The sequence below is a fragment of the Chiloscyllium plagiosum genome, unplaced genomic scaffold, assembly GCF_037043375.1.
Source record: "Chiloscyllium plagiosum isolate Xiang-an unplaced genomic scaffold, Cpla_swu_hap1 HiC_scaffold_49, whole genome shotgun sequence".
In the NCBI taxonomy this organism is placed as follows: domain Eukaryota; kingdom Metazoa; phylum Chordata; class Chondrichthyes; order Orectolobiformes; family Hemiscylliidae; genus Chiloscyllium; species Chiloscyllium plagiosum.
The window spans coordinates 6,805,816-6,830,836 of NW_028270187.1; the positions used below are offsets into that span (position 1 = coordinate 6,805,816).

General features: G+C 41.0%; 2 protein-coding genes across 23 annotated transcripts in view; one reads left to right on the forward strand and one right to left on the reverse strand.

The window, feature by feature from the left end:
• LOC148135445 (uncharacterized) overlaps positions 1-25,021 on the forward strand; it is a 57,284-nt gene that overhangs the window by 17,038 nt on the left and 15,225 nt on the right. For 3 of the 10 annotated variants that reach the window (XR_015755119.1, XR_015755116.1, XR_015755117.1), the window contains exons 3-5: positions 5,143-5,208; positions 15,721-15,804; positions 20,860-20,941. Coding sequence is in view for 5 of the 10 variants with exons in the window: in XM_087984725.1 (XP_087840851.1) it covers positions 5,117-5,208; positions 20,860-21,014 (247 nt within the window). In the remaining 5 variants the exon portion in view is untranslated. Of the gene's footprint in view, positions 1-5,116; positions 5,209-8,892; positions 9,166-15,720; positions 15,805-20,859; positions 21,166-25,021 lie in introns of those variants that run through there. The other 7 variants (XM_087984727.1, XM_087984728.1, XM_087984726.1 and 4 more) reach the window with 4 other exon arrangements.
• Positions 1-25,021, reverse strand: part of LOC148135446 (uncharacterized) — a 70,791-nt gene that overhangs the window by 2,049 nt on the left and 43,721 nt on the right. For 8 of the 13 annotated variants that reach the window (XR_015755099.1, XR_015755098.1, XR_015755101.1 and 5 more), the window contains one exon: positions 129-198. The exons of 1 other annotated variant lie outside the window; for it this stretch is intronic. Coding sequence is in view for 4 of the 12 variants with exons in the window: in XM_087984690.1 (XP_087840816.1) it covers positions 156-198 (43 nt within the window). In the remaining 8 variants the exon portion in view is untranslated. Of the gene's footprint in view, positions 1-128; positions 199-449; positions 584-10,605; positions 10,674-11,303; positions 11,437-22,603; positions 24,867-25,021 lie in introns of those variants that run through there. 4 more of the 13 variants (XM_087984686.1, XM_087984689.1, XR_015755104.1 and 1 more) reach the window with 3 other exon arrangements.

Sequence of the window (25,021 nt, forward strand, 5' to 3'; positions counted from 1 at the left end):
TTTAAAGTGATACAGATTGGCAGCACAACAGAAAACTCACTCACTCAGCCAGTTAATGGAGAAAGGGAAAAAAGAATGAAATTTAGGCCCAGGTATTCCCAAATATGGACAGTTATAAATTGACTCACCAAACCATTAATCGCTTCAGTTAGTGTTCAATGTTGCATTTTAGTGTCCCGCAGCAACTGATAAAGACTCCTGCATACAAAAAATGTAAATGCAAAAGTCTGAAAATAATAACATCCAGATTCATGGTAAAGGTAAACAGTGTTTGAGGGATTAATGTTGGTTCAAAGTGTTAGTGAATATTGGTCAAACAAATACAACTCAACGTGTAAAGAGAATGAGATTCACACACTCCACCTGATGCTGTTGCATACAAAACCAAACTGGCACTATAGTTATTCAAAGGCAGAATACTGCAGAACTAAACTCACATGAGCAATTACCTTGAAAAACTGGTAGTGAGTGGATGATGTTCAGACACCCAACAATTAGTGGAAATTAGTATGGAGAACAGATGAACAACAGAATGTCCCAGTGCAGACACAATGGGCTGAATGGCTATATCAATTCTGTGACTCTGTCATAAATCACAAAATGCAGAAGAGTTTAAGGCCCAATCACAACACCATTAAAAACTACTATCACAGAATGAATCTCAGTCACAGAGGATTGTTTTTTGCTAAATTCATTCATTGGATGAGGGCATCACTGGCTAGGCCAGTATTTATTGCCCAGGGGGTCGATTGATAGCTGCTCTCTCATGTTCACTTTGCAGAAACTGAAAAGGGAGAGAATGATACATAAATATACATGCGCACACGCACAAACTAAACTAACACATTCATTTAGCAAACACTGGCAGCTACAGTCTGCTTAATGCATTTGCACATTTATAAACTAGATGTTGACAGATACAGATTCATAACTCCATCCTGAGATACACAGAGCAGAATATAACAGGGACAGATTGGTCAATCATTAACATGTGCACATGGCAGGACATTTCAGAGGAAGACTGATAACTACATTCTCATCATCAAAACTTGTTGGAACAGATTAATAACACTCCCTGTTTCAAATCGCATACATTGACATGTACACTTTGATAATGACACTCCTGTTTACAGCACAGAAACTGACAGGTAGAAATTAATAACAAAAATTGCTGGAAAATCCACAGGTTTGGTAGCATTGGTGGAGGGAAATCAGACTTAACATTTGAGGTCTAGTGACCCCTCCTCAGAACTGATTGTGTGCATTTTCATAGCTACCATTTGGTCTTCTCTATGCTGGGGAAACTGAGTGTAGATTGGGTGTCCACTGTGCAGAACACCTACATTCTGTCCAGAAAAAATGTCCCTGAGCTTCTAGTTGCCTGCCACTTCAACACACCACACTGTTCCCTGGCCAACATCTCTGTCTCAGGCTTGCTGCAGTGCTCCAGTGGAGCTCAGTGCAAGCCAGAAGAACAGCACCTCATTTTCTGCTTGGGAACTTGACAGCCTTCCGGACTCAATATTGAATTCTACAACTTTAGAGCTAGAGCTCATTACCCAAAACTTCACACGCCACGCAGTGTTATCACAGGGTCTTCTAATGTACACCAAAACTCACTAACAGTCTCCATGAATAGCTATTACCATTCTCGTCTGACTGTGATCCACTAGTTTGTCTGTCCAACTGTTCTTTCCTCTCTGGATTTTATCTCCATCCACCATTTACTCCCTTACCCTTCAACAAACCCTATCTTCTGCACAACAACTAATATTTTCCTGGCTACCATCTCTTCACAGGAAGGGTTACTAGCCTGGAAATTTTAACTCTGATTTCTGTCCACAGACTCTGTCAGACCTGCTGAGCCTTTCCAGCAATTTGTTTTAGTTTCTGATTTCCAGCATCTGCAGTTCTTTTGGTTTTCATTTAGAGATTAATAACTACATTTTCATATTCACAGAGCAGAAACTACCAGGGAAAATTGATAACCACATTCACATGTTCGCAAAAGAAAATCTGTCATGCAAACATTGATAAATGCACTCAGATTTACATTACAGATCCTGACCAGGAAGGGTTCTTAACTAAACAAAACATTCGTGAAGCATAAACTGACAGGGACTGTTAAAAAGTAATTTCTCATATTCACATAGCAGTACCTGGCCGACTTAGACTGACAATTATCCAAACACAATGAAATGTCGATTTCGAAGCTTTTCGGATGCTGCCTGAATTGCTGTGCTCTTCCAGCACCACTGATCCAGAATACAGTTGTTGGGAGGTCACCTTGCAGCTGTACATGACATTGGTTAGGCCACTGTTGGAATATTGCGTGCAATTCTGATCTCCTTCCTACAGGAATGATATTGTGAATTTTGAAAGGGTTCAGAAAAGATTTACAAGGATGTTACCAGGTTTGGAGGATTTGAGCTATTGGGAGAGGTTGAATAGGCTAGGGCTGTTTTCCCTGGAGCATCGAAGGCTGAGGGGTGACATTATAGAGGTTTATAAAATCATGAGGGGCATGGATAGGATAAATAGACAAAGTCTTTTCCTTGGGGTGGGGGAGTCCAGAACTAGAGGGCATAGTTTTAAGGTGAGAGGGGAAAGATATAAAAGAGACCTAAGGGGCACATTTTCATGCAAAGGGTGATACTTGTATGGAATGACCTGCCAGGACGATGTGGTGGAGGCTGGTACAATTGCAGCATTTAAAAGGCATCTAGATGGTATATGAATAGGAAGTATTTGGAGGGATATGGGCCGGGTGCTGGCTGGTGAGACTAGATTGGGTTGGGTTATCTAGTTGGCATGGACAAGTTGGACCGAAGGGTCTGTTTCCGTGCTGTACATCTCTATGACATTCACTAAGCAGATTTCCTCAGATGGCTAAGGGAATTCAGCACGTCCATAAAGACTCTTGCAAACTTTTATAGGTGCACCACAGAAAGCATCCCATTTGGATGTGTCACAGTGTACTATGGTTTCTGTTCTGCCCAAGACCACAAGAAACTACAGAGAGTTGTGACTCAGCCCAATCCATCACTGAAAGCAGCCTTCCATCCAAAGGCTCCATTTCCACTTCCCCCTGTCTCAGGAAAGCAACCAACAACATGAAAGACCCATCCGACCCCCATTATACGCTCCTCCACCCTGGTCTGACAGGTAGAAAATACAGAAGTTAGAATACACCATCCAACAGGTTCAACAACTGCTTCTCCGCTATTATTAGACTTTTGAACGGACTTCTAAATTTTGATGCTAATCTCTGTCTGCAGCTTTAACACTGTATTCTGGATTCTGTTCTATCACCTTGATGGACTTTGGATGAGATGATCTAACTGTAAGGTGCACAAAACAATACTTTTCAATTTATCTCAGGATATGTGATAACAATGATCAAATTAAATAAATAACTGCAGTCTTATATTTGTATAGCAGAATCTGACAGGTACAGGCTGATAACTACAGTCTCACAAACTGACAGGAAAAGATGCATAAATACACTCAAAACACTGGAATTACAGAGCCTGACAGGGTAATATTGATAACTCAGCTCACACATTCACATAGCAGGGATAGATTGACAATTACATATTCACCAAGCAGAAACTGACAGCTGCAGACTGATAACTATATTTATGTATTCACGCAGCAGAGTCTGAAAGGTACAGATTGAGTTACTCACTTTGACAAAGAAGAAGTTGACAGGTAGAGAATGATAACTGTACTCCCACATTCACATTGCTGAAACTGACCACTACAGTTTGATTAATACACCCATATTCTTAGCAGAATCTGATAGCAGAATCAGAATCTGATCAATAACTGTATTCACATTGACAGGAAATAAACTGACAGGGACAGGTTGGTATCGACACTCTTAAATTGACGTAGTAGAAACAGATTGACAAAGACATGCCGGTATCAAATAGCAAACCCCTGACCAGTACTGTTTGATAATTGCATTCACACATTGGTATAGCTAAAGCAGACAAATAGAGATCAATATCTACATTCACATAGAAGAAACTGATGGGTACAATATGATGACTGCATTTAATATTCATGCAGCAGAAACTGACAGATAGATACTGATAATGACAGTCACCTTCTCATAGCTGAAACTGACAGGTTCAGGTTGAAAATTACAATCTCAGATACACAGTAGAAACTGTTCAGGACAGATTGGTCTGTAAACTCACATTCACAGGGCAGAAACTGACAGGTACATATTGATGACTAAAGTCTCACATCCTCGTCAGTGAAACACACAGGGACTGATTTTATTTACTTAAAATGTTTTTAACAACCAGTCCCTGCAAGTTTATTGTGTGGGTATGAGTTTAGTTATCAATCTATACCTGTCAGTTTATGCTCTGTGAATGTGAGTGTCGTTATTAATCTGTCCTTGTCAGTCTCTGCAGTGCCAAAATGTAAATTTATTAACCAGAGTGTGACAGGGACAGATTGATAACTACATTCACTCACATTTGCACAGCTTATTTTGACAGGTACAGGTTGATAGCTGTATTCCCACATTCACCTCACTGGAACTGACGGGTATGGATTGATAAGGAAACTCTGAGCTTAGATACACACTTTGATTAGATTAGATTACTTACAGTGTGGAAACAGGCCCTTCGGCCCAACAAGTCCACACCGCCCCGCCAAAGCGCAACCCACCCATACCCCTACATTTACCCCTTACCTAACACTACGGGCAATTTATCGTGGCCAATTTACCTGACCTGCACATCTTTGGACTGTGGGAGGAAACCGGAGTACCCGGCGGAAACCCACGCCGACACGGGAAGAACATGCAAACTCCACACAGTCAGTCGCCTGAGGCGGGAATTGAACCCAGGTCTCTGGCGCTGTGAGGCAGCAGTGCTAACCACTGTGCCACCGTGTCGCCTTGTAGTGTGGAGGTGTTGGTTAGTATCTGGTTCTCAGTGAGTTGGTACAGATACTTTTATTACAATTACCAGACAAAGAGCAGCTCAGGCCAAGAATAGAATCAAATCTATAGTTCTGTTGGACTTGCTGGTTTGAAAGAAAAACAGCCTAATGATTATTAAATGAATGTTGCATTCAAACGTTTGTTGATTTACAGGAGATATCTCTTCTGTCTTCCTCCAGACAAATACTTGAAAGACCAAGACACATTCCCGAGGGGCAAAGCCAAGTCCTTCGAACAAACAGCAGGTATGTTACCATTGTCATACTAAAGAACGTCCTTTCCACAGTCACAGCAGTTTGAATTAGACGCACATTGAGCTCAATTTCAAACAAAGAGTGAAATACCACCAAGGAATTACAATTTTTTTTATCTCTCTCCATTCTCCATGCACATCACCCCATTTCTAATAAATGTTATTATTCACAACCATATAGTCATAGATTTATACAGCACCGAAACAGATACTTCAGCTGGACTAATCCATGTCAACCAGATATCCTGAACTAATCCAGTCTCATTTGCCAGCATATGGCCCATATCCCTCTAAACCCTTCCTGTTCTTGTATCCATCCAGGTGCCTTTTAAATGGTGTAATTGTACCAGTCTTCACCAATTTCTCTGGCAGTTCATTCTATACACACACTACGTGACATTGAAAAAAATTGCTCTCCAGATCCCTTTTAAATCTTCCCCTCTAACCCCAAGCCTATGCCCTCTCACTCTGGACTCCCCTACCCTAGGGAATAAATGTTGTCTATTTATCCTATCCATAGCTCTCATGATTTTATAAACCTCTATTAGGTTACCCCTCCAAAAACAGCCTTAAGCCTATTCAACATCTCCCGATACCTCAATACTCCAACCCTGGCAACATCCTTGTAAATCTTTTCTGAACCCCTTCAGGTTTCACAATATCTTTCCGATAGTTAGGAGACCAGAATTGCATGCAATATTCCAACTGTGGCCTAACCAATGTCCTGTACAGCCACAACATGATCTCCCAACTCCTGTAATCAATTCACTGACCAATAAAGGAAAGCGTGCCAAACGCCTCCTTCACTATCCTATCAATCTGCAACTCCACTTTCAAGGAGCTATGAACTTGCATTCCAAGGTCTCTTTGTTCAGGAAAACTCCCTAGGACCTTACCATTAAGTATATAAGTCCTACTAAGATTTGCTTTCCCAAAATGCAGCACCTCGCATATATCTAAATTAAAGTCCATCTGCCACTTCTCAGCCCATTGGCCCATCTGATCAAGGTCCTGTTGTAATCCGAGGTAATCATCTTCGCTGTCCATTACACCTCCAATTTTAGTGCCATCTGCATACTAACTATACCTCTTGTCAGGTGGGTCAGTGGGCTGAGGAGTGGCAGTTATAGTTTAGTTTACATATGTTTTGAGAAGGCAAACCCAGGCACGAATTCCAACCTTAATGGTAGGGCATTGGGGAGTGTTGCTTAACTAAGAAATCTCAGTGTGCCAGTGAAGATCTCCTTGAATGTACTCAAACAGGTTTATTTGGAAGCACTAGCTGTCAAAGCACTGTTCCTCCTGCTACCACCTGATGAAGGTGCAGTGCTTCAAAAGCTAGTGTTTCCAAATAAACCTGTTGGACGAAAGCCTGGTGTTGTTATTTTTCACTTTGTCCATCCGAGTCCAACACTGGCACCTCCAAGTCCATGAATGTAGTTGCAGATAGACAGGGTGGTGAAAAAGGCATTTGGCGTGCTTGCCTTCATTGTTCAGGATATTGAGTGTAGGAGTTGGGAGGTCATCTGGTGGCTGTGCAGGATATTGGTGAATCCACTTTTAGGAGATTGTGTACAATCTGTTGCAAGAAGGATGTTGTACCACCTCAAGTTTAACAAGGATGTTATAGAGATATAGTCGTACAGCATTGAAACAGACCTTTTGGCCCACCATGTCCATGATGTTCAACAACCACCAAACTACATTCGTCCCACTTACCTGCAGTTGGCCCATAGCTGACTATACCCTGGCTTTTTAAAAGTATGTCCTGATGCTGCTTAAATGCTGTGAGAGTACTCAATCACCCTCTCAGGAACAACGTTCTAAACTTTACCCACCCTCTGGGTCAAAATATTTTTCTCTCATTTCCTCTAAGCTGTTTTCTCCTCCACTTCAACTTGTGCCCTCTGGACTTAGACACATCGGTCACAGGGAGAAAGATTCTCTCAATCTACTCTGCCTACATTTCTGGTAATCTGGTATTCTTCAGTCAGATCCTCCCTCAGCCTTCTCTACTCCAAGAAAACCAAACCCAACCCATCTAGTCTTACCTCAGTGGAGACTTTTCAACCCACTGCACCCTCTCCAGTACAATCGCATCCTTCTGATAGGGTGGCAGCCAAAACTGCACACAGTATTCCATCTGTGGCCTAATCAATGTTTTATAAAATTGTAATAAGACTTCCTTTCTTTTAAATTGTACAGCTCAGGTATTAAAAGCCAGCATTCTGTACGCCTCCTTCAGCAGATTGTCTGCCTGTGCTGTTTCCTTCTGGGATCTATAGACTTGTATACCAAGCTCCCTTTCTTCCTCAGTACTCCCTAGGGACTTTATCCTTCATTGTGTAATTCTTTCCCTTGTTAGACCTCCTAAAATGCATTATATCACAGTTATCAGGAATATCAGAGCCATTGTTCTGCCGGTGGTACTCACTGCAGCCTGAGACCAGCCCCCTCACTGTCAATCGTGCTGCCAATTTTCATGTCGAAGAAGAAAAAATAGTACAGCACAGTAACAGGCCCTTTGCCCTCCAAGCCTGCATCAACACTTTTTGCACTTCCACACTAAAATCTCATCTATAAATATAGTAATTATACATTCTACATTCACATGCAAGTCGTTAATGTACATAATGAACAGCAAGTGTCCCAGCACTGATCCCTGTGGGACACCGCTGGTCACAGGCTTCCAATCACAAACACAACCCATCACCATCACACTTTGCATCCTGTCTGCAAGCTAATTTCAGATCCAGTTTGCTTAAGACTTCAAGAGTCAGTCTTCGACCAGTCTTTTATATGGGACTTTGTCAAAGGCTGTCGGGGTGGCCTGTACCTGCCAGAATAGAGTGGCCCACATCTGTTAACACAAACTGGCCGATAAGTGGAAAGTAGAATTAAACAACAGGATGTGAGAGACAATGGCAGAAACTAAGCACATCAGCCTGTTCACAAACAGTAAGACATAATGATACCATTGAACAAGCCACTCAGAGGACAGTAAAAAGGACCCAGCCTGTTTCCATTCGAAACAGTTCTGACCAGCAGACCTAAGGTCTGATAAACGAGTAACTCCAGCCACATTAAATGAAATAGAATTGTGCCAGTAAATGAACAGGCACCAGATGTTAGATACAGCCCATTAATCCCCTAAAACAACTGAGGGGGCAACAGCTAAAGTTATCTTATACTACTCAGTTTCATAACTGTGTGACTTTACACATTTTAACTAACTTTATAAGAGAAATTAAAATTACAAATTTTTAGCAAGTAATGCAAAATTAACAGTTTTGTTTTTTCTTCATATATAATAAGGACTGTCGGGCATGTAAGAGTAGCAATAGAATTTGATGAAAATTAAATACAATGAATAACAGCATCCAGGATGTCCCTCAAGATAAGTTAGACTGATAGAAACCCGAAGGAGTATAGCAAGTAACTCTGGAATGTGAACAAATAGGATACATAGAAAGATCCCAAAGCCGAGCGATTACAGTATCTGCTAATCACCTTGAGATCATGTTAACCTGGAGCTGTCCAATGGATGTCCATCATTGATTAGGCGTCTCATAGGATAGGGTATGCAAAGTAAGCGGGAGGAACATATTAATCATGTTATTTGTGACTGTCCACAGACCGTGTACAATAAATACTGCTTTTTTTATTGTAAAATCAGTGTGCGCATGGACCTCTCTTCTGACGCCAGTCTCATGAGAAGATCCTTTGGCCCTCTCCCTGCATTAACTGGTTTCTGCTTGAATAAACACCTCCCACTTGCCTGAATCCTGCCTGCCTCCTGAGTCTTTTATCTCTGGTTGGGGGTTACGCTCCTACAAAGGCCTTATTGTTGTCCATGTAAACTACATCAACTGCACTACTCCCATCAGTATATTTTGTTGCCAGGACTGGAGGATTTGAGTTATGGGGAGACTCCAAATAGGCTGTTGCTTTTCCCCCTGGACTGTCTGAGGCTGAGGTATGACCTTAATGAGGTTAATAAAATCATGAGTGACATTTGAGAGGGTGAATACGCAAGGTCTTTTTTTTTTCTAGTGTTGGGGAGTCCAAAAATAGAGGGCATAGGTTTAAGGTGAGAAGGGAAAGGTTTAAAAAGCACTTGTGGGGTTACTTTATCATTGCAGAGGGTGGTGCTTGTATGGAATGAGCTACCAGAGGAAGTGGAGGTGGTGGGTACAATTACAACCTTATGTAGGCACCTGGATTGGTACATGAATAGGATGGGTTTAGAGGGGGACAGACCAAATGCTGGCAATTGGGACTTGGTCAGATTAGGATCTCTGGTCAGCACTAACAGCACTAAAGGACCTGTTTCTGTGCTGTACAACTGTATGACTCTCTGAAGGCCAGACCTTGATATCACTACTCCCAGTTAGATTCCGTACTATCAGAATTGCAAAAGTCCATTGCTTTTCCCACCTTGACCTTTAAGAACAGCACAGACTCGTTTCTGTGGCAATGTGTTACAGCTTTACTTGTCTATGAATCCTACAGATACAAACAATTACAGAAAATAAGATCTTTCCCATTCACTTCAGGAAACATGAACTGAGAACTCTCTCCTGTCCCACTTTGCTAACTGGCTGTCCACTTTACAGCAAACATTTAAACTGTTCAGCAACACAATGCAGGAAGACTGAAGCAGGGTCAAGTGAGTATAGGCATCCTCCCTGTGTCATAACTGTTCCTTTCAAAAATCTTTTTTATATATAAAATAAGTGTGTATACACAATGGAGAACGGCTTGAGTAGTCAACATTAAATTTTAGTGTCTAAGTTCTTCACTGGACAACGTGACTCTACTCTGTGGCAGCCTGTCACACCTGAGCAGAGTTTTGAAGGACCAGTCCCATTGATAGCACAGACTGACAGGTAGATAGTAATTCCCAAGTACACAAGCCGTACAAGTGAATGGAAGAGCAGAGCAAATAGTTGCTGACTGTGCCAGTTATTGTCCTTATTCATGTAATGAAGGGTGTGAAGGCAACTGATTTCTGGACGCAACAAAGAATGAGATAGTGCCAATACACAGTGGGTATAGAATAACTTACAAAGTTCGGAAATACTGCCAGGTTAATAGGTCCATAGGCAAAAATAGAAAAATCATGCCCACAAGGATCACATGGTTGGGAGAGCGAGCATTTCATTAATGAAGTTAAACAGGACAGGGTAAGAGTGAAATATGTCAGTCCCAGTATTCAAGTGAACTTCCAATCAAATTTAAATGTATGGCATCACATTGGTCAAAAAGTAAACTCCACTTGTTTGTTCAGAAATACTGAACCCCCTATTGCATATGCACAATGTATTCCAGTTAAGTAGAGAAAGAAGTAAATAAACATTCAGATTAAGTATTCATCCAATTGTCTTACCATGGTTTAAACTTGCTGTCTGACTCTACGACTGTATGTAATTCATATATCAATTCTGTTTGTCCAAGCTGGAGGAATTAGATAGCAGGCCAAGTGTCAGATTGAAACAAATATTTAATTTAATTCATTTCCACAAAGTGAAAACAGAACACACCTCTTACAAAATGACTGAATGAATACTTTGTTTTCAAGTGATCCAAAGGGAAATGAAATATTGACATGAAAAGGTACACATTCAGACAGATCCCTAGAGATTATTGGACACAGAATGAAAAAGCTCTCAAAGTGGTCTTGTTATAAACATGTGAACAATAAATTCAAAATGCACATTCAGAATATAACTTACAATCATAAACCCTACCATAGAAGTTGTGGAAATTGTCCAAATTGCTCCATACTGTCAGAGACTGACAATGGTATAAAAAGTCTCATTTTCATTTACAGTACATAGAATTTCTCCAGTGCAGATAGAGGTCATTTGGCCCATCCCCCTGCAACAACTCTCCAAAGCGGATCCCACCCAGGTGTAGACCCCACTCTATCCCCATAACTCCCCGCTTACCATAGTTAACTCACTGACACTGTACATCCTTAAAGACTACAGGACAATTTACCATGGCTAATCCAGCAAACCTGCACACGTTTGGACCATACAGAAAAACAACAGCACCCAGAGGAAACATATGCAAACTACACACCGATAATGAAGCATGGTTGGAATTGAATCTGCATCCCTGGCACCACTCTGCCACCATGATATGGATGGCAATCGATGAAATCTTATTCATGTTGAGGAGCAGAGATTTGAACTAAAAAGAGCTCCTGCAGTTTCTGCAAATGTCATGTTAAACAGAGACAAATATGTAAGTACACTCACTTATTCACAGAGCACAAACAGACAGGTAAAGATACTTTCAGGTACAGATGCACTCATCCATTCATATGGTTGAAGCTGTCAGGGATAGACTGATGATTGCACAAACACATTCACATTGTAGAAACAGACAGATACATTTTGATAATACATTCTCATATTCCCAGAGAAAAATCTGAAAGGTATATATTGATAACTACATTCTTACACTCACCTAGAACCTAATGAGACAGATTAATAATTAACATCGCATTGACATAGCAAAAGCTGACAGGTAGAGACTGATAATGACACTCGTATTCACACAGCAGAATCTGACATGGGCAGATAGATAATTGGACCATCATCTTCACATCACAGAAACTGACAGGGAGAGACAGTCATATTCAAATTGGAGAGATCAATAACTACACTTCCATATTCACAGATCAGAAACTGACAGGTACAGATGGATACGCAAAAAGTGAGGACTGCAGATGCTGGAGATTAGAGTCAGGAGTGTGGTACTGGAAAAGCACAGCAGGTCAGGAAGCAACGAAGGAACAGAAGAATTGAGGTTTTGGCTAAAAGCCCTTCATCAGTACAGATGGATAACTACACCATACATTCACATAGCAGAAACTGACGGAAAGATTGATAACCACACTCATGCATTCACGCCGCAGAAAGCAAAAGGTACATTTCAATACAGACCCACACATGTTCACTTGGCAGAAGATGGCAGGTAGATATTGATAACAATGTTCAAATTTTAACAATGCTGAAACTGACATGGACAGATTGATAATTAAACAATCACATTCACAGAGCAAAAGCTGTCATATTCACATAGCAGAAACCAACAGGTATAGGGTCATAACTTCACTCAAGTATGCATATCTTACTGAATATGCGAATAGAGGTATTACTCTACTCGCATATTCAGTAACTGGAAACCAACACGTACAGGCAGATAACTTCACTCAAGTATGCACATCGCATAAACTGACAGGGAGAGAGTGACAACTGTACTCACATTGCAGAATCTGCAATTTGCAGATTGATATATAGGCTCTCATTGTAAATATAAAATGGTTGGGCATATTCTCACTGGAGATCTCACCCCTGCTATTGGGGTGGCACAGTGGCTCAGTGGCTAGCACTGCTGCCTCACAGCACCAGGGTCCCAGGTTCGATTCCAGCCTTGGGTGACTGTCTGTGTGCAGAAGCTGATATTTATAGAGTATGGGAGTGGAGGGAAGTGAGTCCTACCTGAGTCTGTCCAAAGTGGTATCTGGTACATTCAAAATTGTAGATACTACATGAAACACATTCTTATGTCAAAGGGTGACACCTTCAGAGTAAAATAAGTTACACTTCCGAAGGTTTGAGTTTCAGTCTAGTAACATACTGATATGTAAAGACTCTGAAATAGGGTTTACAAAAGTGCTTTACATCCCAGAAACAGACAGGCACAGATTGGTGTGTGGTGCTGGAAAAGTACAGCAGGTCAGGCAGCATCCGAGGAGCAGGAAAATCCATGTATCGGGCATAAGCCCTTCATCTAAACGTTTCAGGCATAAGCCCTCAAATCCTCAGCATCTGCAGAACTCGCCTCTCCTAGGGGCACAGATTGCAGGAATATTTAAGTGGCTGGCAAATAGCATAACGTTTTACTGCTTACATCAGCATTTGATGGATACAGAATAAAACCCGTCTTGAAGTAACTCTAATTGACTATTACACAGAGGACCAGAGTCTGGATGGACAGATGCTGAGTTAATGCAAAATGTGTAAATAAGGACACAACAGATACAACGTTAAAGTGACACATATATAGCATGCTAACAGTTGCTGGTTAACACGCATTCGCATAACACTGAGGAATACTGTAAATTCCTATATGAAGCTGCACGATGCCTAAGCAGTTATCGATAGGTCTCTGGGCCCACAGTTATCAATCAAGTTCTCAAAAATATATGAATCCCACACTCAAGACGTGACTCAACACTTGACTCAAGCAAAGTATGACATAGAAACTTTTTCTTTCCATTTCTCTTTAACTCTGTGCAATTGAGAATGATTTGCATCGACCCCAAGCGTAGAAAACACTCACGGTCAGGTTCCAGCAGATTGTGTAACTTGACAACAAATGTAATCACAATTTCAAATGGATGAGTTTTTTTTCACAGTGATAGGTTGTGCGTTAATTCAGAATTCAGCGGAATTCAGACAGAGCAGGGCAATGTCTTTGATCATCCAGCTCCGCCTCCACTCACTCCAGCCCCAACTGTATCTGGGACTGAAGTTTTTCTCCCCAAAGCTGACTGTTCCTGAGCAGAGGATCGCATGCATGAGGCCCTCCCCCAGCGCTGCCATTGAGAAGCGTTTACTCAGTGAGTGCAAGAGGTTTGTTTGAAAAAAAACGCAATGGAGACATCAGCGCTCAGGGAAGCAAGGGAACAGCAGGCTCCTTCCAGCGGCACATCGGGATGGGAGCCTGGGACACAGAGGGGGCTCCGAGACCGGGATTGATTCGGGGTGAGTTCAGGGAGAACCGGGGGCTGTTTGTAAGAGGCCGAGCGGAGCAGGAACTGGTCCCGGAACTTGGAGTGAGTAGACTGGGGGGAAGAGAGAGGCCTTTCTCAGACTGAGGGAGGCAGAGCGGGACGAAGCTGCTGTGGGACTTTCTTGAGGTTTGCAATCCTCTGCACCCTGTTTTAATTTCATTTTGTTTCCCGCTCTTTCTTGAGTTTGTGTGGATCAACTGTAGGAGTGTGATACTCTTGTAAAAGGACATACACTGGGGTCTTGGTAAAAACATTAGAAGTAGCACCGTTTTTCCTCTCTCCAACAAGTAGTTGGGGAGTTGGATATTGAACTTTGTAAGCATCCTGGTGGTTGAGTACTCCCATTCATGGTGCTGGGCAGTTGTTGTTCAGTTTCTGGATCTCACTCAATTGGTATCAAGTTAAAAATCACACAGCACCAGGTTATAGTGCAACAGTTTTTTTTGAAGCACCTGATGTGTGATTTTTAACATTGTGCACCCCAGTCCAACACCAGCATCTCCAAATCAATTAGTATCGAATCACATGAAAAACAAACAAAATCTCCAGACAAGAAGCAGCTTAGGGCAAAAATAGAATCAGATCCGTGGTTCTGGTTAAGTTGTTGGCTTTAAAGAAAAAAAACAACAAACATCCTAATGAAGGTGCAATGAATCAGTTCAATATTGCCAGACTAGCCTCATGTTGATTTACAGGTGGTGTCTCTGTCTTCCTCCAGACGAATACCTGAGGGACTAAGACACTGTAATACTTCCTCGGTTCAAAGCAAAGTGTAACCAGCAAACTGTGTTCACTGACAGGGAAGAATTACTGAAGAGTTGTCGAGTCATAGAGACATATAGCATGGAAACAGACCCTTCGGTCCAACTTGTCCATGCCAACCAGATATCCTAACCTAATCTAGTCCCATTTGCCAGCATTTAGCCCATCTCTCTCTAAACCCTTTCTATTCATATTGTTAAAGTTGAGACCGCCCAGGGAATCCCTTATGGACTCAGACTTATTAGTCTCTTTTGGTTCGTCATGGAGATCTGACAAACAGTTTAATTTTAGCCTTCACCTTTATTTACCAATAGCATCACTGTTATAACGTAACATTGACACCTAAAGGCCAGGTTAGCTAAGGTTCTATAACCTTAGAAGAGTGGGATACCAACTCTTCCTTTAAGAGCCCTCGCAGGCTACTCCACTCTTTTGTCACAAACAGGCTTCCTGTTTACAAAGTTTTACAAAAAACACTGCATGTTCTTAATTAGACAGACAGTGGGAAGGCAGTAATTCATAAGGAAGAAAGGTTAATTAACAGGTCTGTGTGCACTTAACTGATCACTCCCATAGGCCCTTAGCCATCCATCAGGTGGGAAAAACAGATCCAGCCGAGTCAGTGCCTGTTGGTGAGGTAAGTCCCTATCATAAAGAGGTATCAGTCTAAACTAAGTGGGAGAGGTCATAAGGTAACCTTGCACATGCCAGAGATCATTATTTTTCAAAAAGGCTTCTTAGTGAGGAGGGCAAGCTTTGACCATAAAATGGCTTCCTGACAGATTGTGTCAGAATAATTTTTAAGCTGGGAGGAGACTCCTGCTTTTTATCTTTAACACAGCATCATTCTGTAAATGGGGCTGAAATGTTACCATAAGGTTGAATTTTAAATGAATCATTAGTCTCAAATTAAACATGCTTTCTTTTCAGGGTTGTGATTCAAATTCAAAGAAGGCAGAAGATCTGATGAGTTAGAATTGACAGTGGGGCATTTACGGTCTGTAAGAACACTAAGTAAGTTAAAGCTTCATCAATATTACATTTTACAGAGTTTGCATTTCATAATCAGCAATGGCTACACATTCATCATAAAGTCCAAAATGCAAATAACTTCAAAACATTCATATCTCTCTCTCTCTCATACACACACATAATAAGAATCCATTATAGTTAATAGGACCCAACTGTTTATTACAAGGTTTTTGGCATGCTATTGAGATGATATAAAGTTTCCGAGATCACAAACACTGTCATTAATTTCACATGTTAACAACTGTGAAATGTTATTACTGCGTCCTTTTTACACAGATTCATTGATGTTAAGGCAAATGTTCTTAATTGCTTGGTGAGAACAGGTGTTTTTAATCTTCTGCACATCCTCGGTTCCCCCTTTTGTGGCCTGATGCCTCCCTGCCTGCCCTGTTTATTTTCTTGTGCTCTATAATTCAACATTACATTTAGTCTAAGTATTTAAGGACAAGTTTTAAGGCTCTCTCATTATACCCATCCAGATGCCTTTTAAATGTTGTAATTGTACCAGGCTCCACCACTTCTCCATGTGCCTTATGATTTTATAAACTTCTATAAGGTCACTCTCCAGGGAAACAGTTCAACCTATTCAACCTCTGTCTATAGCTCAAATCCTCCAACCAGGATGAAGCATATTTACATGGAGTTTCTGTGACAGACAAGGACAGACTTAATCCTTTACTAAACAGTTGTCACATACAGAAATGACAATTAAATAATGTGAATTTCAAACAGATAATTTACGCAGGTTGCTAATGTGCTACACGCAACATAACCCACTGGCAATACAACTTGATAAACTTCTGCCCATTTCTCGTCTGCCTGAATGTGATGTTCTCTATTTCCTCATTAAGACATCTTTTTTAAGATAATAACAATCCAATAGGATTTGTTTTATGTATGCCTTTTGATACAATTGCTTTAAATTTTCATCTTTTTGCTGTAACTTACTTAATTTACCTGAGCTAAAGATGTCTGCTTTGTCATTTATCTGTTCCTGGTTTGTCTGGACTATCTGATCAAACAGTGTCTCTGCTAATTTCCCTTCAACTTTCTTATCTGTACTCTTTGATCTTTCCTGTTTCAATTGGTGACCTTGTGACCTCGTTACCACTCAGTCAGGAAATATCCCAGGATATGTGTCCTGCAATAGTTCAGTTGCCTAAATTTCCATTGGCTTTTCAACCACAGTCAACAGCGCTCCTACCGGTGAATCAGCAACATCATTAGCAACGATAAATTATATTCCTGGAGCTGAAAGTTTGTCCAGTACTCCTACTATGACTTCTCCCCTCTTCACTAGATACTCTCACCTCACTTCTTACAATTGAGTATTTTTTATTTCAATGTGAATTCCCGTTACTCTTACCTTTTCTGGCAATAGTCTTTCAGAGGTACATATATCCTCATCTTTTAGCATCACAGGTTGAGAGGATCTCTGAAAATTGTTACCTCTTTACTGCTGCTCCTGGCCTATGCTTTAACTTCACGGTGTATGGTTTAAGAAGATCTGGCACTTCCTCCAAAAACAAACTTCGACCAGCTTGTACATTCTGGTGCAGCTTTCTAGTCTCCACAGTGCTCTATGTTACCACTCCAACAAAATTCACTGGCTTGTCTTGTTTTCCTACATCTGGCTTTCAATGCTTTTCCTAACCCACTAACACTGACTCCATGTGGCCTACTTTATTGAAGACACCAGAGATTTTTCACTTCTCTTTCCCCTTCAAGGGTTTCCTTTTTACCCTGTAGTAAATCATCCTTGTGATCTTCACCGAGATCTATTTTTTCCTTTCCACACAAGAATTTCTCTTATCCACAATTATTATCCCTCATGGATTGAAATTGATTTTGGTAGCCCAATTTTGATTTATTGATCAACTCAATCATCAGCCATTTCTGATGCCAGTCTTGCTGTTTTAACTCTCTGCTCTTCCACATTAGTTCTTATTAATTCAGGAAGCAAATTTTTGAACTCCTGTCTAAGTGCCAATTTCCAACGTTCAAACTCCCTCTTTTTTTCCTTTCCCCTCACTCTTTTTCTCTCTCTTCTCCCTCTCTTCTGCTTTTAATCATAATTCAAACTGTTTTGTTTCTGTTGCCCTTGACTTTTGCCTCTAACTCGAGTTGCTTCATTTTCAATTGAATGTTAGCTATCTCTAAAGATTCTGATGGCATTTCCAGCAAATTTAAATGGTGAGCTATTACTGTAATTATCGCCCTTTTCCTCGTGGAAGGAGGCAGGTCAAGCTCCAGCTGGTCTGCTAATTCTCGCAACTTGGCCTTTTTGCAAAATTCTGAAATCACTTCTTCCACCCCCAGAAAACTTTTGGTGACTCAGAGCCATTCCAATCCAAGCACTGTTTCCTGATGAAGGGCTGATGCCCAAAACATTGATTCTTCTACTCCCCAGATGCTGCCTGACCTGCTTGCTTTTCCAGTACCACACTCTCCTCTCTGATCTCCAGCATCTGCCGTCCTCACTTTATTCCAGCAATTGAATTTAAACCAATTGAATTCAACACCCAGAACAAAAGACGCTCAGACTTACCACTTGCTGTCTTTGAGTCCAACAACCTGAATCCCAAATCAGAACTGCAGAATAAATTCTGCAAACAGCCCCAATCTGTTATTGAAAAGGCCAGACCCCTCCAAACATTTCAAGAAAGTAACCTGGACCCTTACTTTGTTAGTTGTTTTTAAGCGAGTATAACGAAGATATTCCAGGAGGGATGCAGCTGGTCAAACTAGTAGTTTTAGACAAAGCAGTTTGATTTACAAATTTACTGAATGATACACAAACAAAAGAGAACAGAATACTAAATAACTTAAAAATCTGAAAACCCAACAGATTATATCAATTTAATGATGGTGGGCCCAACATTTACAACAATCCCCATAAATATCCCTTGGCACAAAAGGTAAAATCAAACAACAGGGTCTTACAGGAGAGATGCAAGAGAGAGGGTACCATCATGGACCTGCTTCTTTGTGTTCAGCAGCTTTTTCAACTGTCTGACTGCTTTCAGTCAATAGCCAGACAGTCAAAAACCAAATCAAATCACAGAAAAGCTGAGCTGGGAAAACTGGGACACTCCCCTTTCATTGTACAAGTGTTCTTCTTAAAAATGTGGAAGTCTTTTGCCTGAGGCATTACCTGTTAGCTATAATCAAAATAGCCCTTCCATCAACTCTGACTTTTCAGAGCCTGTGTCTTTTACAAGCTTGTTAAAGGAGCAGCACGTCACAGCAGACTGGTCGAAGAATTAAAAGTCCATGGCATACAGGCTAATGTGTTGAATTGGATCCAAAGTTGGCTCAGTCACAGGAAAGAAAGGATAATGGTCGTTGGCGGCCATTGTAAATGGAAAGCTGTTACAAGTGATGCTCTGCATGGCTCAGTGTTGGGACCTGAGCTGTTTGTTTTATACATTAATGACTTGGAGTTGAATATGGTGGGCAAATTTGTGAAATTTGCTGATGACACAAAAATTGGCCATGTAGTAGATAGTGTGGAGGATAGCTGTAAGCTACAGAACTATATAGATGGTTTGGTAGAGTGGGCGGAAAAGTGGCAGATGGAGTTCAGCTCTGATAAGTGTCAGGGAATGCATTTTGGGAAGTCAGACGGTAAATGGGAATAGACAATAAATGGGAATATACTGAGAGGGGCAGGTGAAGTGAGAGATCTGAGTGTGTAAATGAACGGGTCCCTAAAGATAGATGGGGTTGTAAAGAAGGCATGTGGAATGCTCTCCTTCATTGGCAGAGGGGTGAATACATAAATAGGGAAATAACAATGACACTGTATGAGGCACTGGTGGCTACAACAGGAATATTGTGTGCAGTCGGGTCACCATGTTACAGGAAGGACGTCATTGCTGTGGAGAGAGTGCAGAGGAGATTTACTAGAATGTTGTCAGGGCTGGTGAATTGTAGCTATTAGGAGAGTTTGGGGTTGTATTCTTTGGAATAGAGGTGCCATGATTAAGGAATACAGGGCGACTCCCCCCATTCGTGGGTCCGGTTATCACGGTTTACCGTGGTCCGAGTATATAAAAGGGAATGTTCCAGAACCAGGGACCAGGAGGCTGCCGGGAAGGCATATTTCCCATTTAATTTAATGGTTTTGTGTTTCCACTGGAACATATCCTCCACGGCTATGGGGGGGTCTACAGTACTAAATAGTGAGCAACCCGATGAAGGAGCAGCACTCTGAAAGCGTGCACTTCCTTATAAACCTGTTGAACTATAACCTGGTGTTTTGTGATTTTTAACTAACTAGTGACATTAGAGGGAGACATTAGACAGGAGGAACCTGTTTACTTTGGCAGAGAGTTCAAAAATCAGGGAGCACAGATTTAAACTCAGTGGTTTTAGGATTAGATGATATGAGGAATTTTTTTTATTATGCAGAGAGTAATGGGTATCTGTAATTTGCTGCCTGATTTGGTGGTGCAGGCAGAGACCTTACATTTTTTTAAACAAAAGTTCCCTGGAACTGCACCTCAAGTGTTGTAAACTGCAAGGTTACCGGCTGTGGCAGGATGGTGGGATGAGAAAGGGCACCTGGGTGCATTGGCATGGACAAGATGAGCTGAATGCCCGCCCCCCGATGCTGTATTATTCTCTAGTTATCAATGAGACCAGTCAATGCTGTGTGAATATGTAAATAATATTTACTATATACCGAAAGTTACAGTTTGATAACCACACCCACACATTCACTAAGCAGGAACTGACAGGTATAGATCAATAACTAAACTCACATATCCACATACCCACTTGCATCAGGTGGCCTCATTCATGGAGCTGTATGGGTGGTGTTTAGTTTCCGAATCTCACTCAACTGGTATTAGAATTTTAAGAAAAAATGGACAAAGAGCAGCTCAGAGCAGGAGTGGAATTAGACCTGTGGTTCTGTTTAAATTTCTGGCTTTAAACAAAAAATCCTATTGATCATTAACTGAATGTTACATTGATGTTGCCAATCACAGCTGATGTTGATTTACAGGAGGTATCTCTTCTGTCTTCCTCCAGGCAAGTACTCAAAGGACCAAGACAATGTAATATTCCCTTGGTACAGAGCCAAGTGTGACCAGCTGCTTCTAACAAACAGCAGGTATGTTACTGCTGTCAGAGCGAAGAACTTCCTTTCCACAGTCACAGAGTGGATACAGTCAGACTCACACTGAGCTCCGTTTCCAGAGATATGTTCAAACCAAGAGTCAAACACCACCAAGGAAATAGAATTTTATATTTTTTAATCTATATTATCAGTTCCTATCAATTTGAATGAATGCGCATCGGAAATATACACTGTATTAAATCTGAACTCGACCAGTACAGCCCAGGTTCTTCAGTGTACCATGTTGTGCCGAACTTGACGCCAAATGCAATTAATCCCTTCTGCCTGCCCTCGGTCCATATTCCTCCATTTCTTGCATGTGAATTTGCTTATTTTTAAGTCCCTTCAATACCTTTATTGTATCTGCCTCCATCACCACCCCTGGCAGTGTGTTCCACTCCTAAAACTCTTTACATTAAAAGAAACTGCACCTTAGGTCTCCTTGAACTTTCACCTTATATTCATGCCCCTTAGTTTTAGACATTTCAACTTTTGGAAAAAGATTCTGACCATCAACCTTAACCATGCATCTCAATTTTATAGACTTTTGCATATAGGTTTGCTGGCTGAACTGGAAGGTTTGTTTTCAGACGTTTCATTGCCATACTAGGTAACATCATCAGTGAGCCTCCGGATGAAGCACTGGTGGTATGGCCCGCTTTTTATTTATGTATTTAGGTTTCCTTGGTTTGTGATGGAATTTCCTGTGGTGATGTCATTTCCTGTTCATTTTCTGTGGGGGTGGTAAATTGGATCCAAGTCAATGTGTTTTTTGATGGAGTTCCGGTTGGGATACCATGCTTCTGGGAATTCTCATGCATGTCTCTGTTTGGCCTTTCCTAGGATGGATGTGTTGGCCCGGTCGAAGTGATGTCCTTCCTCATCTGTATGAAAGGATATTAGTGAGAGTGGGTCATGTCTTTTTGTGGCTAGTTGATGTTCATGTGTCCTGGTGGCTAGTTTTCTGCCTGTTTATTCAAGGTAGTGGACACATAAATACAAAGTGGGCCATACCACCAGTGCTTCATCCGGAGGATCATTGATAATGGTACCTACTATGGTGACAAAACATCAAGGTCAGCGAGAAAACCTAGATCCAGAACCTCAACCTGAGCTACAACTCTTCTCAAACTTTTATAGATTTCTATTAAGTCAGCCCTCAGTCTCTGCTGCTCAGAAGAAAACTACCCAGTTTTTCTAGCTTCTCTTTATAGCTCATACCCGCTAGACAACATTCTGGCAAACCTCTTGTGCACCCTCTCTAAATCCTGCACTTCCTTCCTGTAATGTGGCAACCACCATTGAAAAATCACACAACACCAGATTATAGTCCAGCAGGTTCATTTGGAAGTACTAGCTTTCACAGCGCTGCTCCTTCATCAGGAAGCTGTGAAACAGGATAATGAGACACAGAATTTATCGCAAAAGACTATTAGTGTCATGCAACTGAAATGATATTTTGAAGAAACCTAGATTGCTGTTCAGTGTTTCATCTTTTAGAATGGGTTGCAGGTTTCAGTTCATTAATATATATACATCCCAGAACTTCTTTTACGTCACATTCTCAAAATAACTTCAGGTTTTATTTAAAAAAAGGTGACATCTCAACTGAAACAATGTATTAAAGGTGAGGTTAGAGTCTGTCTGTATGCCAATCTTGAGTCAGACTCGTTCTATTGCAAAAGTCGGAATTTATAAAGTATTACATGGATTGACTGCCTGCAGATTGTACTCTTTTTGAGCAAAATAGAATGTATCTGCAAATATAACTCTTCAAATGCAAATTCACCTCCAGAGACTTGCATGTGCGTGCGTGCATATGTGTGTGTGTGTGAGAGAGAGCATTTGAGTGTGAGTACACATGCGAATGTCTGTGTGTATGCTTGGTAAAATGTGATAGAGTATAAGCTTGTGAGAGGGTGTGTGCATGGGTGTAAGTGTGAGGGTGCATGTATGTGTGTATGAGGGAAAGCGTGTGGATGAGAGAGGGTCTGCATGAGTGTGTGAGTAGTGTGACAGGAACTCAAGGTCCCAAATGAGGTTGTCCTCACAGGTTCTGAGCTTTATTAAGGATTACAATCGAGGTGAACAAATGGACAATGCTTAGTTTGAACAACCATATGTGAGGTAGATAGTGAGCACATTGAAGGAAACATTTCAGCTATCAATTTTGTCACAATACTCTAAGTATGGCCCAAGATCCTTCTGTACGTCAATGTTGTTCAGAGTCCAGCCATTAACTGTATACCTTTCCTTAACATTTGATCTCCCAAAGTCCAGCATCTTACACCTTGCCGGATTAAACTCAATCTGTCAATTCTCCACCCAAATCTGCAAGTGATCTATATCCTGCTGTATCCCTTGACAAAATTCTCCACTGCCCACAAGTCCACCAATCTTTATATTATCTGCATTTAGTAACAATAAATTTAATGTTACAATCAAGGCGAACAAATAGCTGATGCGATTACTTTGAGCAACTATATATTGAGTGCAAATTGAATTGAAGGATACGTTTCAGCTATGCTTAACTGTGAAGGACACTTTTGTCACTTACACAGACACAGCAATCAAATAATATGAATTCCAAATGCACAATCTGTGTCAAAGCTTTACATAGAATGATTAATGTGTAGGTACGTAACCATATGTTTCCCCCCACCACACACACACACACAGAGTCTCTATCTCGATCTCTCTCTTACTCGCTCGTTCTCTGACTTATGATGAGTTTCAAAAACATACACCATCCTGACACACAGTACAATGTCTAACAGCCATGCAGTTCCATTGACATTGCAAGTAACACAGAATGTTATGTTCAAAATTATTTCTACCCACAGATCCTTTGTCAGAGAGGCCTATAGCACAGAATCAGGCCCTTTGAAACTTTTGAGTCTGCACTGATCAGAAACAACCAGCTAACAATTTTCATCCTGATCAGCCAGCATCCATTTGCATAAATGGATCATGGGAGCAGAGGAGCTTATCATCCCCATCTTTATCACAACATCATTCTGCATTTCTTCATATTGCAGCAGAAGACTTTGTTTTGTCTGTTTCAGTCCATCCAGAAACTTTTTTTTGGATAATTATGTACTTCTTTCAAAATTGTTGCAATTTTCTACAGATCTCTGCATTCCTCCTCCCCCTCCCTGGGATGTCTCACCAAAAAAGCATGAAATTTGGCTGCAATTTTCACAATGCATCAATGGAATCTAATAACCACCCTTCAAAGCAGTGGAGAAAAGGGGGGAAAAAAAAGCAAAAATTGGTAGGCTTGTAGAATTGCACATTTTATTTTCAAACAGAGTTGAACAGTGTTGATTATTCCATAAACTTAATTTGACAGTTTACATATTCTGCACTGCATGACACAAAAAAAAAACAAGGTCCTTTTCTATTCCTCCTCCCTACTATAGAGCAACATAAGATTACTGCTAATGGTGCATCATCAGCAGGGTAATGTCCTGTTTGCATCAAAAAAATAGAAGTGAATTAGCCAATTGTCTTTTCCGTACAAGGTTAGTCAGTTCCAATACAGTTGAATTGTTTGTCACAAAGTTGCAAATGGATTCAGTTTGCACTGATTGTTACTTCACCAGTATTCATAAAAGAACATCACTATGCACTGAAACAAAAGCTGATGGCTTTCTGAGACCAACATTTTATATCATTACCCTCTATTAGATTCCACACTATCCAAGATACAAAAGGTCCATTGTGTTTCCTACCTGGACTCTGAATAACAGCACAGAATCCTTTCTGTTGCAGTGTGTTACACTTTCACTTGCACGTGATTCCTACAGGCACTAACAATTAAAGAACTTCGGCTGTTGCCCATTCACTACAGGAGAAATGACCTGAGATACAGACTGGCAGCACAAGCGTAAACTCACTCTCACTCAGCCACTGGATGCTGAAAGGAAAAGAATAAAATTTGGCCTCAATTATTTCCAGATATGAATCGACTCTCAACATCACTTATCACAGCTGAGGATAGACAGTGCCCAGCAGCGCCTGATAAAGTCTACTATACATGCACTCACACAGAATGTAAAAATAAACAGACTG